The sequence below is a fragment of the Hydra viridissima genome, unplaced genomic scaffold (assembly GCF_058129835.1).
Source record: "Hydra viridissima isolate aposymbiotic clone 2 unplaced genomic scaffold, HvirCarnegie_v1 scaffold_1, whole genome shotgun sequence".
Taxonomy (NCBI): domain Eukaryota; kingdom Metazoa; phylum Cnidaria; class Hydrozoa; order Anthoathecata; family Hydridae; genus Hydra; species Hydra viridissima.
Genome location: NW_028324300.1, coordinates 19,714,858 through 19,732,379, shown reverse-complemented (window position 1 = coordinate 19,732,379; position 17,522 = coordinate 19,714,858). Strand labels below are relative to the sequence as shown.

The window sequence follows — 17,522 nt, the reverse complement described above, 5'->3', positions numbered from 1 at the left end:
TTTGATCATAGGGGGACCCCCGAATTGACTGTAAAAAAAAAAAAAATCTTCAAAACTTATAAAAATTAAAAGCAGAATTTAAAGAAGAATTAACTTCAAGTAAACAAATATATCATATTATATAGAAGAATAAGGCTAAAGATATAAAACGAAATTAAAAGGGTGGATAACAGATTTATTCTATGGATGAATACTTATTGGATTTGAACAAAACTAGTTTTTTTGAGGTAAGCTCAAATTTCTTCTAAACACTGACCAGAACACTCGCATAACTCCGTGCAGCTTAACCCCGCCCTGCAAAGGATGACACAGTATCACAGCCAGTGAATGCAAACCACAATGAAACAGCTTGTGCTTTTTCACCTAACTTTTGAGCATAATAATGTATGGGAAGCCAACGTTTCAGTTTTCCAACTCCAAACTCTATCCAAAGTTGTTTGATACCCGTTAATTGTTTAAAAACGGAAATTGAGATTGCAACAATATCTGTGTCAACTGTCTGAATACAAACAACTTGGTGGCCACCGTCAACAGCGTTTTTAACGTGTAGCAAAATCCGAGTGTCACCTTCCTCGTGGTTACAAGGTGAAATAGATTTTTGGTTAAAATATTTGGAATTAGATAAAACAGTTTCATCAAATGTTGTTACTAAAAGTAAGTCAAATGTCGGTACTTGTACAAAGTTTGTTGCAAGCATTTTAAACAACTCATTTTTATTTTCATCCAATCGTAAGAACTGTGACCAATTTTTCCAAATAGGAGTTGAATCAGAAACACACACTCTAACTCCATTACCACGACTATCCCTGGTCTGGGTTTTTAAACTACATTCAAAATAACGGTCAAACACAATGTCAATCCTTTGTATTTCTTTATGTTTTGCTGATGAGATATTGATTATTTTGTCTCGAAATTCAATTTCTGAATACTCCTTGAATGTCTTCGAATTTACTGGATGAAATATATGAACAATTGCTCCTCCATCTAAGACTTTTGCAGTGATACCATCAGGAGTAGTCAAAGAAGGTGCCGAATATTCTTCAAGGCATTTAAGATAATCCGATTTATTAGTTTTTCGGAGTTTGCCGTATTCAGATATTGCTGGTGGATAAGCATGATTTTCATGTCGAAAAAAATCATCTAAATCTCCATCTCTATGTTGAGATGCAACGTAAAGTGATGCGAACATTTTACATTCTTCTTTGAGCATTACTGTTTTTAACCTTCCTTTTTGAGTGGCAAGGATTTTTTTCTCTCTAAACAAGCATAAGTTATTTTTGGGGATTGTCTTATATATTGAATCACTTCCAATTGTTAAACAATTCTGAATATAACATCTGGATGACTCAATACCCATTTGCTTAGCTTTTCTTACGGATGCTCTAGCTTCTGCATCAAGTAATGTCTTTGTTGATAAATTCATGAGAATGTCTTCTTCTACTAAAAATGGATTTCCAAAATCTTTTATAACTTCAATAAACTCTGATACATGTTCTTTATAATTTTTTTCAAAGGCAGGTGTATCTTCGTGATGATTTTTCTCATCATCATCTTTTTCTTCTCCAAATCTTTCTAGAAGCTCAGCAAGTAGTGGTTCACACACCATCCACTTTATCAATGCACTTGGGTTATCTAAAATGCCAATTGAGCCACCATTTCCCTTTATGATCTTATTGTTTTGTTCATGGGCTTGATCTGTAGCCATAGACGAAAAAGGGTGTCTTGTCTTTTGAAACGCGAAAAAACCTTTGCAGAACTCGGTGTAAACCTCAGGGTGTCTATGAGGTAGCATCTTCATGTCAGAAAGAAAAATTGGAAGCCATCTAGAGTAGTGCGTGTGATCTAAAGCAAACATCCAAGGAATAACTTGTTCCAAGGCACTGACAAACATATTGAAATTTCCCATTCTGAAACTCTTAACAAGCAACAAGACTATTGCTTGTAACTCCATAGCAGTAAACCAATAGTTAAATTGGATGCTGTTCTTTGTTGTTGGATCCACAGTTCAAAGGAAATTGTAGATAGTTTTTCAAATGCTTCAGTCAATAGTGAGTATAAACCAGCTAATGAAACTTGAACTGCATACCTGGAGCGTTTTACTTTTCGACCAGTTAGCATAGATTCGGCTCGACCAGAAGTTGTTATACCGGCTTTAACTATGGCATCACACCAACCACTGCCTTCTAACCAATCTCCAACCAAAGATAATGAGGCCATTTCTATGTGTAACCCGCCCATCATCATTAATAATTTATCTTCACCATATAGTTCCAGGTAGTGCCACTGAACTTGTTTACCTAATGCATACACTGGTTGGTCAGCAGTTATTATGGGGACTTGATCTGGGTTGATTTTTGCTAAAACTTTTTTAACTATGTTAAAAGTTTGTCTAACCATAGATGTCGAGTTGATAGATTCATTAATAAGTGGTAACAAAACAGAAGTATGTTTTGTTTTCTGGTTATCTTTTACTGTCTTCGAATGAAAAGCTGCCCAGGATATTTTTGCTATTTCTTCTCCTTCTGATTTTTTCTGTAAAACTTTAAATACAGCTGTCAACCATTCTCTTGATTCACTTAAAGCGTCAAAGTTTTCGAACTGGTTGAAATTGATTGTTTGTAATGGATATTCTACAGAATGGTCTTTATTAGGCTCTATTGTAAAGTAATATGATGGTAACTCCAAAATATTTTTAGTAACTTTTCCCGAAAAATCATAATCAAACTTCTTTACAACTAGTTCTACTTCAGCATGTTGAAATATGGATATTGATGTTCCATGAAAAGATTTGGTAGCTGTACTAGAAGTTGGGTTGTGATCAATGTTATCAATTGCTGCAGTTGTAAAAACATTTTCGATAAGTGAAGGAGGACACACGATGTTATTATCATTGTAGAGTTTACATAGTTGATTGGTAAGTGTGGTTTTAATGGCATCAACTCTTGAGGTACACTAACTCCAAACTTTGCTAAATTATTTACAATGCCTTTCTTTCTTGTTTTGGAATGTATATTTAAACCAACATATAATGGAAAAGGTGGAATTCTATCTTTTTTATGAAGTATATATTTTCCTTCTTGTTTGTTTGGAACTTTTTTTTTTAAACAATTGTAAAATATGAGTTGAGAAATAGTAGATGCAACTTTACTATGTGCTGAATTAATGTTAACATCTTTTACCTCTTTTCCATACAACACCATTCTAATAAAGCTTTTTAATATGTTTGGGATTAGTTCACTATCTAAACCATTCAAAAATATTGGAACATTATCAGTATCTAGGACTTTAAAAACTTGGTTTCGCAAAATAATTGCTGCTTTTACCAAACATAAACCCTCTTCCTCGTTTGTTAAATAACAAGCATCAGAAATAGCAGTTCCCAGGTTTGCCTTAAATGTCAGCAAAACTTCTCTACCTTTTTTAAATTCTCCTAATTCTGGTACTAGGTTTAAAATTTTTACTTTTAGTCTTGTTTTGTTTTCACATTTTGAATTTATACCATTACTCTTTAAACGATTGCAAAATAATTGGTATAGTCCTGAAAGTTGAAACACAGGAATAGTTGATTCATCTTCATAGCACTGATAGATATATTCCACTATCTCTCCTAGAACAATCCCATAAACAATGTTGTTTTCACTTTTAATTACTGGTTGGTCTTTCTGTAACGAACGCAAGGGGTTATATAACTGGCTAAGACACGTTTTATGATAATGAGCCTCAGTAGCTACCAGATCACCTTCACTCAGCTTTGCAAGTAACTTAGCATCTGATAGAAGTTCAGCACAACTGCGAACCTTTTTATCTAGTTCAAGAGTCATCACTTGACTTAGACTTTTGTTATCCACCTTCTCACACAAGAAACAATTTTCTTGATAGTTGTTGGCCTGAAACTTTAACCTTGTACCATGGCTAAGGATTGGTAGTTCTTCTGTCGTGTCTAATGTCTTTCTTCGTTTAGATGCTCTCTGGTAGTGATAGTTATCAAAATTTGTATAACATTTTTTGTGATATACTGCATTGTTGTTGCAAAGCTGTTGCAGCAAATCTTTGCACTGCAGTCTGGAAGTTAAATCAGCTGACAAACTACCAGTATAAAATAAATCTCAAATTTCAGCAAAATATTACTCACTAGTTTCTTTGAATAATATAAAAAAGATATGGGGCATTAAAAAAAGGCTAAACTTTGCAAAAGAGTAACAAAACAAAAGTCTGGTTTAATACTTGGGAAAGTATGAAAGCAAAACATGATTATACCTAAGATCAACTAACCTATTCTCTCTCAAAAACAAATGTCAAAAAAGATGTATTACTAAAATAAATATATTGCTATAAAATAAATATATTGCTATAAAATCAAACCCATTTCTTTGAACTTCTCTAGATTACTAAGTAATGTCTTATATCCAGTGTCTCTTGGTAGTTTTTTGGATTTAGAAGGATTAACAATTTCGCAACTATTTGATGATAGCTCTTGACATATGAAGTATTTATCCCATTCATGGCATTATCTGTTGTTGTTAGTAATTCATAACCAGTTGCAGCATTTACAAATTTAAAACTCTTCTGAGACATTTATTAAAGTTACTTATTTTGAAAGATACGTTTACTTACGAACAAAAAACAACTTTAAATAAACATTTTTTGTTTACATACACTGTTTGCACTAACCTAAACAAATTTTTAAATTATGTTTGTTATAAAACTTTTACAGTATAACCACGCACATAATTTATGTCTTTATTTCAAGCCGATTTTACACTATAAGATGAAGTTTTTTAAGTCCATTACTAAAAAAAAAAATCTCTATAACTCAAAACCTAAGACATTTACAATTGGGATCCTTTTCTAAATCAATTTGTATAGTTGTTAACAACAGTTTCGCCAAGTTTCATGCTGGTATCACATCTTGAACTATTTTGCTAAATATTTATGCTTAGAGCCCCCACTACAGTTTCTGCTGTCAGTTTTAACATGGTGTCAACCTAATTTCTTATCTTATGTTATCATTTTAAGTGGTCGAAGTTATATTTCAGTTAAAACTCTGACTGCAGAAGATTAAAGCTTATGAAAACATGCGAAAAGTTTTAACACGTTGATGACGAAGTTTTGTTGACAAAACGTCTTAAAATCAGCACGAAAAGCAACAAAACAAACATAACGATCGTAAATCTAAAAACTTTCATTTGCACAAAGTAAATGAAATCAAATAATATTTTAAATCATAAAAAAAGAGTTTTAATTGAAAAGTTAAAGTTAAACAGATTTTATTTTATAAAATCAAATTTTCTTAGCAAATAAGTTAAACTTTAGCATAAAATTACACAAAGTAATTTGCAAAAAACGAAAATTTAAAGTGACATAAAAAATTATACCACATTTGATTATTTTATCAACTTTCTCTAAAAAACTTGATTTGTGATAAACAAGAACACAATATGTTTAAAAGTCCCTGAAAACAAACGTGATAAAAGAAAAAACACGATTAAAGTTGGTTGAACGAGAACTGCAATGTCACAATACAACTTTTTGTTTATTGATAAAAAAATCCGTGGACTTTGATTGGTTAAACACAACCCACCATGCCATTTTGATAGTTTAAAACTAAATATAAAAGAAAAATCAGAAAACAAACCTCTAATGGCACGTGACATTTTACTTGCCTACGAAATAATGTTTTAATATTGTCATTGAATCAAATTTAATTTTGTTTTGATTTGTTTTGAACTTTGTGTTATTTCAATATTAATTTGATTGGTTAATAAGCACTCCTATTTCTGTCTACTGAAGTGACATAAAATACGAAGAAGTATTTAATACAAGTCATCTTTAGGTTAGATAAAAATTATTTAAACGAACTCGAAAGATTTAAATACTATGCACAAATAGTTGTTGCTACAAATAAGTCGGCAAAATTGCTTAAACTTACATGCAACCACATTGAGCGACCTTATAACATGGAAAGAAGCCTATAAACCTATCTTAACCTGTCAAATGAATAATAGTGATCTAGAAATATTCCTGGAGGGTCCTTTGCTATTTCTGAACTTTCCTGTTCACACACAAGGAGTTGAGAGGGAAGTTAAGGAGGTAAAATTTATTTTCCTTATGCGTAACAATATGTTTTAATAAAAGTTTAAGAAATATTTACTGCTATAAAATAGTTTTTAATCAATCAGATTTTTTTAGGTAACTGTAGCTTCTGAAACAGTCTTTAGTTTCGAAAGAAAAATAGTTTTATCCAAGCAAAAGTAGAAAATAGAGCAATGTCTCCTTTTAATAGCAAGAAGGACCTCTATCCATTTTCGCATTCATCTTTGTCATTTTTAGTGCCTGTAACAGAACAAGCTAGAGGAATTGAATTATAAAATAAAATAGAGATATTAGTTTCATTTTTGTTTGTTAAATTTTTTAACTTTGATATCGTATTGTAGAATAAGCATTTATGAAACCTGGCACTTACACTTATGCATCTCTCCAATTTTTAAAAAAAAAAACATATTTATTTACATTCAATCAAGTGAAAAAAAAATCGTTTTTTATAGCATCTGTGTGAGATTGTTTTACACATTTTAAACTTCGCTCCCCCCTCCCCACTTGAGTTAATTTTTGAAAAAATTAAGGTCAATCTTTGCAAAAGTTTTGTTCATTTTAATAAATTTATCTATGCCCCCCCCCCCAAAAAAAAATAAATAAATAAAAATAAAAAATTCCTTGGGGCCGACCTTGCTTATGAAAGTTAAAACGTACAGGATGCCTTAACACATATACCTATTTCATTATTAAAGTATATTGTTAATTTTATACCGATATATAAAGCTAAAAATAAATAGGTAAAGAGCGGACGAACTAGTGAAGAGAACCAATATACCAATAAACACCTATAGGCTTTATATGAGTATATAAAACCCTTGTTTCTTCAATACCGTAATGGATTACTACTTCATTTAATCGTGAAGAAGTAGAGTTTTTACCGGCTTCATTTTGAAGTTTAACGACTCAAATTCATGAGCTTTTTATACTTGATAAAACCAAAGATTTCAGGGATAGGACTACCCAAAAATCCTGCTAAACTACCGAATAATGCTATAATTTTTTTATTTACTAATCTTTTACCGATCAGCTTCTGGTTCGGATTTGTCAACTAGAGAATAATAAATAATAGACTCCCAACCATCCTGATTTCTTACCGATTGTGTATGAACCTTAATAGTTAACTTTCCAGAATAATTTTTTAATCATGTTTATGTAACACCCAGCGCCGGCCTTAGCTTTTTTGACAGGTTGGGCAAAACTTGTGAACGCGCCCCTAGGTATATATGGGTGGGTTGTTACCGTTAACAACGACACCAATGCTCTTAAATGATGAACAAGAGTGCTAAAGGGAATATATAGTTTAATGCAAAGAGATCAATATTGTGCATCAAGTTTCTTATTTAATTAATTTTTTTATTAAAATTATAAACTTAGACTTTTCATGATATGTGTTTATAGAAATGAGTGACTAAAATAAATAGACAACGCAACGCTGCTTTTAAAATAACAAATGTTTTTATTAAACATATAATAAATCCTCTAACTATATAAACAAGAGTTAAAAATTTTAAAATGTAACTTTTCTAGCTTTTTTGTCCGCGAAATCTCTTATCAAACTAGAAAAATCTAAATTTTCAGCTATTTCTTGCTCGATTGATAACATAGAGAATTAAGTCGATCTTGCAACATGGTATTTCTTAAATATGTTTTGATAAACTTCAGTTTAGAAAAACTACGTTCTCCACTAGCAACAGTAACAGGTATTGTAAGAAGAATGCGCAGAACAATCCATGTATTTGAATATAACTCTTACAGACAATGTTTTTTAATAAAATTCAGTACAAAAAGTGGTGTCATCTCTTTTGTATTTATTTCATTTTCAACATTGCCTAATTTATCTTTAATAAAAAACTGCACACTTATTAGTTCGTCGCATAGCAAAGCACCATCAATTTCTGATTTTGTATTTACAGTTAATTTTTCTTGTAACTGTTTACACAATTTTAAAAATTCATTCTTGATGGGCAAATTATCCAAATTAAAAAAAACTCCATATATTTACATATTCATTAAGTTGTTCAAATCTTTCATTTATTGACGACAGACATGTATCTAATAAAGGGTTAAAAAGTGTCACTTCAAGTTTCTTCTCGGGATTTTGAATTGGTTCGTCAGCAGCATTTTCATCATAATGACGTATCACTCGTCGCACTCTTTTAAGCGGCTTAAATATTGGATCGATGTTTAAATTTTCATCTAACTCTTTGGCATCAACCGTTGCTTGTTTAAAGCCAAACGTTCTGTAATTTTCCAAAAATATGATGCATTTTTTCAATATTTCAGCGCACTGTACTAGATCCATGTCTTTGGCTTGCATTGCTTTACTAACAATGTTTATTTGGAATAGTACATCTTCAAATTATCAACTTTTTCTGCTTTACGTTTTCTGTATTGAGCACCAGATGGTTTCTTATTATTATGAGTTTTAAAAACATTTTTTTCTTTATTATGAGTACTCTCCATTGATTGCTGCTGACAGTTTCTATTTGTCTAAAATTTTAAAATAAAAAATTACTCGCAAGCTAATAATTCATAAACAATTTCATTATTTATACTTACCTGCTTTTTATTACCGCAAAATTTGAAAACTTGACAAAAACTGAATTTGAATCACAAATACAACTTTAAATTTCTTCTACAAATTAATAAACAACGCGCTCGCAACTCGTACCGAAAATAATGTTTAAAATTTAAACTTTAAATAGATGGAACGCAAAATAATTGGCGCCGAGAAAGATACAAGTAAAAAATGAATTTAAGTCACAAAATATATGGTATGATTGAAACACTTTTAATCAAATTATTAATTTTGCATAAAGAATTTTTAACAGTGCAATAATACAATAAATAAATTATTTAAAGAAATTATTTTTATAAAAAAAACAAACATTCGAAAAAATTTAGATTGACTTAATTTTTCTATTTATTATATTGTTAAAGTTTGCATACAACGTTTGGCGCCCCAGTTTCCTCGCGCCCTTGGGCGGCGCCCAGCCTCGCCCCCCCCCCCTAGGGCCGGCACTGGATTTCATATTTTGAACGTATGAATAGTTTTGGCCGCCATATTGGAGCCGCTATTTTGAATTTTTTAAATCTGGGGCCAATGCTATAAACAATTCGAAGTTTTTTTCGAGAAAAAAAATGTTTCGTAAAAGCGTAATTTACTTAAGTAAATTCTTTTCACGTAAAAAAATGCGTAAACTCGAAGAATTTATCGCTGTTTGTATTTTTTTCGGCCAAAAAAATAAAATATGATAGATACTTATATTATGTTAATATATACTGCATTGCACTTAAATATATATATATATATATATATATATATATATATATATATATATATATATATATATATATATATATATATATATATATATATATATATATTTATATATATATATAATGTAATTATACATATTTTCATTTTTATTTATAATATAATGTAATTATACATACTTTTATTTAAATAGTTTTGCTAACTAAAACATACTAAGCTTCACAAGAAGAATCTCTTTGTGTTCTCTGTAGAGAGCTGCACGGGGACAGGAATTTGTTTGATCCCCACCCATCCCCGCAGAAACCGAAGCCATCCCCACCCATCCCTGCAAGCATCTCTTTCCATCCCCACCCATCCCCGCAAGCATTTTCTTCCATCCCCACTCATCCCAACAAACATTTATCGGCCCTTCCCATGAAATAGCATAAAAAAATCATTAAAATATAGTTAAGAGTTTAATTAATAGAGTTAAATAGCTTATAAAAAAGTTTCTCAAAATATATTCAAAAGAATTTATTTTATTTAAAAATACACAAAAAAGAAATAAAATGAAACAATGTTAACCATAAATTTTGAAAAATTGAATAAAGTATGTTTTCAAAATAATACAATTAAAAATGTCATGAATTGAAATACAAAACATCATTGAAAGACAAAACCACAATATGAAATAAAGTAGCAGTAATACCTCATGTTCTTCTGATATCCCATTTGATATATTATACAGATATCCAAAAAAACTGTCCTCTAACTTGGCCTTTTTTGGTGGTGGGATTGATTGAGATGTTTTTTCAGAAACAATATTTGTTGATTTAGTCAGTTGTTTCACAAGATGTTTTAAATTCAATAATCCTTCAGCATACTCTGTTGGTGCCAAAGTTTCAAAATTGTTTTTAAATCTTGGGTCCAGTAATGCTGCTGCATAATGAATTTTACCAACATGAAAATATTTGAGCAGCATATTGAAAAGATGATCCTTCAACTGTTTAACTATTGTGCTGTCTGAAGATTTGGATGTAAAATGTTGCTTCAATTTTAATTTTGTTGGTAGAACCATATGAATAGTGGGTGATTGATCTTTAGAAAGACAAAGTGTAGCCATTTCTATGGGTTCCCACACTTCGATAACATTGTTCAAGGTATTTTCGTTTAAATCAGCCAGCAACAACAATAATTTTCTATTGAAGCCTGGCTCATTAGATAAATTATGTAGTGGAGCAAAATTTAATGATATTGATTTTAGCATGTGAGGAACACTATTCCACCGAGTTACTACACATTGCTTGAGTGTAATTGCCAATTGAGTATTAATTTTGGTTCTTTTGGCAATTGTTACAACTTCTTTAGAAATTTCAATCATGTTACTGATTTCCACTGGTAGACAGCAATTATTATTGGAATTACTTTTAGTCAACCCATGGGACAAAACAAGATTAAGGTTGTGACTTGAATAGCCTAACCATATATATTCTTTAAATGCTGCTTTCATGCTACTAGCATTATCTGTAACATAAATGTTTTCTGGTAGCCAAGCATTAAATTCTTCCAAGATTCCCTTTACTGCCTCTTTAATAATCTCAGCAGTATGCCTTTCATCCAGTATGCGAGTGGCTAACAGATATGTTTCAATTTTCCAATCAGCCAGAAACTGAACTGTTACTGCAATGTAATTGTTTGAGCTTTGTTCATGCGTCCATAGATCGGTTGTAACACCAAAAAGTGATATTTTTGTTAAATGGGTACGTAATAAATCTTTTTCTTTTTTCACAACACCATTTAAATGGCGGGCTATGGTAGTTGCACATGGTAATATTTCTTTTACATCTGCCTTTCCATAATTTGCCCCAACAGCAATCAACTTTCTAGCAAAATTTTTAAAACCCTCACCTTCAACTATAGAAAAAGGTGTTATATCTTTAGCACACATGGATGTAATAGCGTCAGCAACTTCTGATTTAACCGATGCCGGAACTTTTTTCGAACTAGTTAATGAAGATGAAGCCCCAAATAAAGTAGTTATTTTAACTGATGGAGTTCTATTCATGCAAAAATCCATATGGGCCCATGAGCCATTTGTGCCATCTCGTGCCTTCCATGATAAAACCGTTATGCAACGCGAGCACGTCACAAACGATGATTGTTGACCGTCTACAAACACTAATTTAAAATTACGCCAAACGTTACTTTTTCTATTATTTACTTCAAAAGAAATTTGTTCGTTTTTTGTATCGATCAATTTCTGAATATCATTTTTCTTTAAAATAACACTCATTCTTCCGCTAAAATCTCAGATTTTCATGAAAACACTTTCTTTTTTGATCTTTTCTTATTTTTTTAATTCCTCATCTAAGAAAATAGCAGTCAAATGCGAAAAATAAATTCAATAAAATAATCAAAACAAGCTGATAAAATTCACTTCTTTCTCACCATCCAGTTCATTTTTGAAAGTTACGAATTTGCAAAGTTGATATAAAGCAAAGGAGATATGTACAAAAGATTATAAAAATCAATTGTTTTATGGAATTTATAAAAAATCAGCCCAAAAGTAAGCATTGTTTATAGTTACTATGCAGTTGCTTAGGGCATTTTTCCCTAAAAACCTAACTAATAGAAATATATTCTGCTCAAAACTGATTTTAACAACTACATAACAACAAAATCTTAAACACTTACTTCTTTTGCGTCGTTCGTTCAGAAATTATTATAAACAAGAAAATAAAAATAGAAGTAAGCGATTTTCATCAATAAAACAACTTAACTCCTGCGGCGATGTTCTCATTTGAAAAACGTCGATTCGCTCACATAGTTGTTTGAAAACTCAGCCAGAGTGAGGGTTTAGTTGTAATTGAAAACTCGAACGTGGAATGTAGAACAAATGTCTGCAATTGTTCTCTTTGCTCTATTCGTCACTGTACGCTTTAAATATTTTAAGTTCTCCTGAGAATCTCTATATTCTTAATACTCTCTGTTCTCCTGAGAATATTTAGAGCATCTCATGACAATTCTTGAAAGTAAGAACGTGATTGAAGTTTTTAAACTTTTACTAACAGAGTAAAAATTAAAGCAATGCGTAGAAATGAGAGATAAAAATATTTTCTGAGACATAATAAACAGATTTCATGCTGCTGCTACAAAAGGTCAAAAAATATCAAAAGATCCTTTTAGCTCTTTACAGCCACACCCTAATATTTCTTCTGAAAGACCCAACATCGAATAACAATCTGATTCACAAAGCTATAACAAAAAGTCGCAAAATAATCTTTTTGAAATTTCGAAAAAATGGAATTCAATTTTCCCATACACCCCTCATATTTAATATAAAAAAAGATTTCTTAAAGTAACATTAAAACTTACATTTTAAAAGATTTTATCCATTTCTCTTTTCTTAGGATAAAAAAAAATACATTTTCGTCAGGTTTTGAAGGCCGAAAAGATTTATGAAGGGGATTGTGTTGGCGAAAGAGCAGAAACCAATTTAGTGCATATAGAACTGAGTTTCTTGATATACAAATAAAAGGTGTAATCGAACGAGTCATTTATCGTAGGGTACAAACTCTTTTTGTCCGCAACATTTATTGCGCTGTTAACAGGTTGCTTTATTACATGATCTTTCATTCCCTTCTGGATTTTTTATAAGATTTGTTATAAACAACTGACAAAAATGTTAAAAACCATGCTGTCAATAATTCCAAAAAACAGCGCCTACAAACTGAAAGTGCAAGAATAACAGCGATGAGCTTTCTGTAAGCGGTAAAGTTTTTTTTATCGAAAGAAGTTGCTAACAAGAAAATAAATAACAAGAGACCAGGCTTAGAAGAGAAAGAGCTACTACCCTATCTTATCTATCTATTTTAATCTGATAGGGTAAATTAGGGTATTATGAGCATCTTAAGCGAAAATTGGAATATTTTCAAAAATGGTTCTGCTGGATCCAAAATTTTTGCGAACTAACAATTTTTAGGGATCCCTACTCATAGTTTACATAGATATTTGGGCGAATCCGAATTTTTTTTTTAAAAGCACAAAGGTTTTAAAAAAAGTCACAAAAGTGCTTATATTACCAATACCACTCGGTAATATGAGAACTTTAATTTAGCTCAAAAAAAATAACATTAGTAAAAAAATATCAACCTGACATATAGAACTAATTTTTGGAATATAATGATTCGTTATTAACAAAACTTATCATTAAAAGTTGAAATTTTAAGCCATTTTTTGTTAAAACAATACGACTATGTTTTCCTCAAAAATAAAAAAAAAATAAAAAATTGTTCGTTCATTTTTCAATTTTATCAACTCATACATTTGAACGATAAAAATTCAAATTTTTTTGAATTTAAATTACAGAAGAATATTTATTATTGTTAAAATAATAAAATATTTTGCCATGTTTTGTTTTTATTCAAATAGTAATTAAAATTACTGCTGTTTTAGGACTTTAAACTTGGTAATTTCAATGAAAAACATGGGGTAATTTGAGAGCATGCTCATATTACACAAAAATGGCAACTTTAAGTAAAGTAAAAACTAAATGTTTCTATGCATTGCACAGTGGGCCAGAATGCACTTTTACTGGACAAAATTTGTAAATAATTTAATATTAGAGCTATATTAACTAAAATTAGTATGAGTACTAATATGATGACTGCGCTTTTTATGAAGGTAATATTTTTTTATTTCGTTGCTATGGATACCTTTATTTTGCTTAGTAACAACCTACTTTTGTTATCTGCAGATACTTTATAAGTGCTATATTCACTAAATTTGGCATGAGTACCAATATGAGATCACACTTCTTACAAAAGTGATAATTTTTTAAATTTAGTTGTTATGGATACTTATATTGCTTAGTTACCGGATACTTTCCTTAGTTACAAAGTGGTAAATTAATATTTGAATATTTTATCGGATTTTTGACCCACCTATAGTGAATAACAATTGAGTATTTAGGTAAATATTGTTTTAGGAATAATAAAAGCAAAAAATAGTGCAAGAAAACATTATCAATTTTAAATTACATCAAAAAATTATAAAACAATAATATCGTTTGAAGATTGTTTAAGTAATTGTAAAACATCTGAAGGAAACCCAGCAAGCACACAACGTTGAAACAACGTTGAAATAATGTTGATTAACGTCGATCAACGTTTTTTCAACGTTGTTTCAACGTTGTGTGCTTGCTGGAAATGCTTTAAGATTTATTTGGTGTGATGTTGAATTACGCAGTGATGAAATAACAGGATCACTGGAAGCTAGGAATCTATTGATAAGATCAGTATTTGTTACCTTTCTGGATGTTTTTCGGCTGAAATTTTTGCGATAAGATTTGAAGTCTTTATTTCTAGCCTCTTGAGCTTCCTCTGACATAAGTCCGATGGGTAATGTAAGGCTTTTAACTATGTCATTTCCATGTATCAATACTTTGTGAACTGATTGAGCCATGTAATACCATGGATAAAGGGACACATATAGTCTAAAAGTGTCAAAACAATAATCCTTGAACTTTAAGCAGTCTATTTCATATCCTGAAGAGAGCGTTACCAAGATAATGTAAAATCTGAATATAAGGTTTTGATCAATACCCAGAATTTCAGCTGTTTGTTCATATACTGCAAAAGCACGCCTTGAGGTATTGCCATCATTGCTTGTTCCAGAACCACCACTTTTAGGGAAATCAACAACAAGTCCCATTTTGTTCATAAAATCAGTCTGAGTCTTTTGTTTAGCTACAGATGCCTTTTCTTTGTGTTCTTTAGATCTTGCTTGCTACTTTCTTGTTTCTTTTTTATATGCAATGTGCAATACCATCTCAAAAAATTGAATCCATGCATGAAGACTGGAAAGACCATTTTTGAACTCTCTGTTAGTATAATCTATGTTAAGGATATCAAGACTATTCATATTTTTTGGAGAGACACCACACACTGAACAGCATTGGTATGAGTTATTTTTCTCAGATAATATTGTTTGAACCTTCCCATCAATCATTGTAAGTTCAATAATACTATTCACATCAATAGAAGATCCTCAAACCTCTAATAAAATCATACCCAAGCTTTCTATCTCACTTTTAATGTACTGATCTTCTTTCAATCACAGATTCCTTGGATTCCATTTTGTATGCAAATCTTATAGGTCTACATAGGCTATGGAGGACGACTTTTGATTTCTCCAAATAGACACCTTTTCGTTGCTGTTGTTAAATCCAGTCAAATCCAATGGGACTAGATAAGTAATAAATAAAGATTCTTCACGCTTTAAATCTCTGCTAATGTCAGGTTCTGATAAAACTTGTTTATAACTGGTTTGGCCAGTAGCACCATCAAAACCAGCCTTACACGTTAGTGTCATTGTTTTTATTGCTTTGTCGTTCAATATCAAGTATCTTAGCACAGGTTCCTAAACTGCACAGATTCTTTGCAAAATATGAATCATTAAATCTTTTAAAGGAACTGAAGCTGAATAGTCCTCCACTGTTATGTTTGCAGGATAACATTTCAATTTTGCGTCTCTGACATCATTGTAAGCGTGGTAAATGTTATATTCTTTCTCCAAGGCTCCGCTTCTAATCAATTGATAGGAAGCTTTTGATGCATCAATTATTAAAGCCAGTGCTTCGTCTGCTGAATATTTAGTTGCTTTATCTGTATTTGAAATATTTAAAACATTCTTGGCAGCAATAACAATAGATTTATCTCTAAATTTTTTATTAGCAGCAAAAAATAATTCATTGGATGAATGAGATTCAATTAAACAAGATACACGCCGTTTTTTAGTTTTATTAGAACTATTATCAAATGCAACTGGTTTTCGACCACGTCTACTTGAAGTTGGTTCATTGTCTTTTTTTCTGACAATTAAGTATTCATTGAGCCAGTTCACAACCTTCTTTTCAAAATTTTTGACAGTTTGCAGATTTCCACTTTTTTTATACAAGTAAACAAATTGTTGAACAGCATGTCTAAAATCAACGTCTTTAAAATCAGCAAATTTTTGCTGAATAAATTTTAATATATCTTCAGTAATATTTTGTTTTGAAATACTAAGATTGTTTTTTTGGAGAAAATTATGAATGTCTAAGTTTAACAAAACCATATCTAAATAATTATTGTAACAAGTATTTTATATTTAAAAGTAAAATGTTATAATATATATGCCGCCTGGACTACTAATACTTGTTAGTAATTAAGTTACTACAAGTGTTAGTAATTAAAATTAAAAGTAGTTAAATTACTGTTAGTGTTAGTAATTAAATTACTAACAACTACCAAAAATATGTTGTTACTATGCTCTGCAAAGTAAGGTATTCATAGTAACCAAAAAAAGTTAACCTCATAAGAATTGTGAATCTCATTTTAATACATACCCCCAATATTGTGTACTTAGCGCAAGTAAAATACTGTTAAAACAACGTTAATGTAAAAATGAGTTGTTGCTATGCAAAATTTAGTACCATAGCAACCAAGTTAAAACATACATAAAATCTGAACGGGGATTTAAGGGGACGAGCAATCAATTAAAACTCGATTGAAGCATCATATAGCTCAAATAAATATAAGACAAAACATGGCATATTGTGGTAATTATTAGTTATTGTGCGGCAAAAAATAAGTTTCTTAAGAAATTTTTTTTTTTAATCTGTGATTTTCAAAGTATAACTGAGATAACATGCTATGACAAATTTATTTCACACATTGGTTTTTCTTATCTCTAAATACTCTAGAATAACATGTACTAATTTTTTGTTTCAAAAACGTAGATGTAATTGAAATATAACACAACGTTGATGTCACCGTTAATTACTTATTTATAATTTTTTTTTTTAATTTCAATATTCAAATGCTTAGAGTCCTGGTAACTTAGGGGTTTAATATAAATAAATTATCAATAAATTTCTCCTAATATATGTAGATACTAAAATTAAATAGGTTTTCAAGATTAGACAACTAAAATTTTTCCCATTTTGTCCACCTACTGGCCCACTGTGCAATCGGAGTCGAGCATTTCAAACAAATAGTAAGAGTAAATTTTCCAAACGGATGACGTGAATTGCATAAGGAAATATATTAAATTTTGTTAAACTGCCAAAAGGCCGAGTGAAAATGTGATTATTGCGATTTTATGGTTAAATTCTATTTTCGGTAATTTT

General features: G+C 30.6%; 2 protein-coding genes and 2 pseudogenes across 3 annotated transcripts in view; all 4 read right to left on the bottom strand.

Moving 5' to 3' along the window:
• LOC149893772 (LIM zinc-binding domain-containing Nebulette-like) overlaps positions 1-17,522 on the bottom strand; it is a 320,034-nt gene that overhangs the window by 68,063 nt on the left and 234,449 nt on the right. The gene's annotated exons all lie outside the window — the stretch shown is intronic.
• Positions 155-1,951, bottom strand: LOC149893783 (uncharacterized). Its single transcript, XM_090071582.1, has one exon. The coding sequence runs from the start codon at positions 1,949-1,951 to the stop codon at positions 284-286; it is 1,668 nt and encodes a 555-aa protein (XP_089927708.1). The 3' UTR covers positions 155-283.
• Positions 155-3,821, bottom strand: LOC149893782 (uncharacterized; annotated as a pseudogene). Its single transcript, XR_016446877.1, has one exon. The product of XR_016446877.1 is annotated as an uncharacterized LOC149893782 (transcript).
• Positions 7,604-8,413, bottom strand: LOC145190941 (zinc finger MYM-type protein 1-like; annotated as a pseudogene).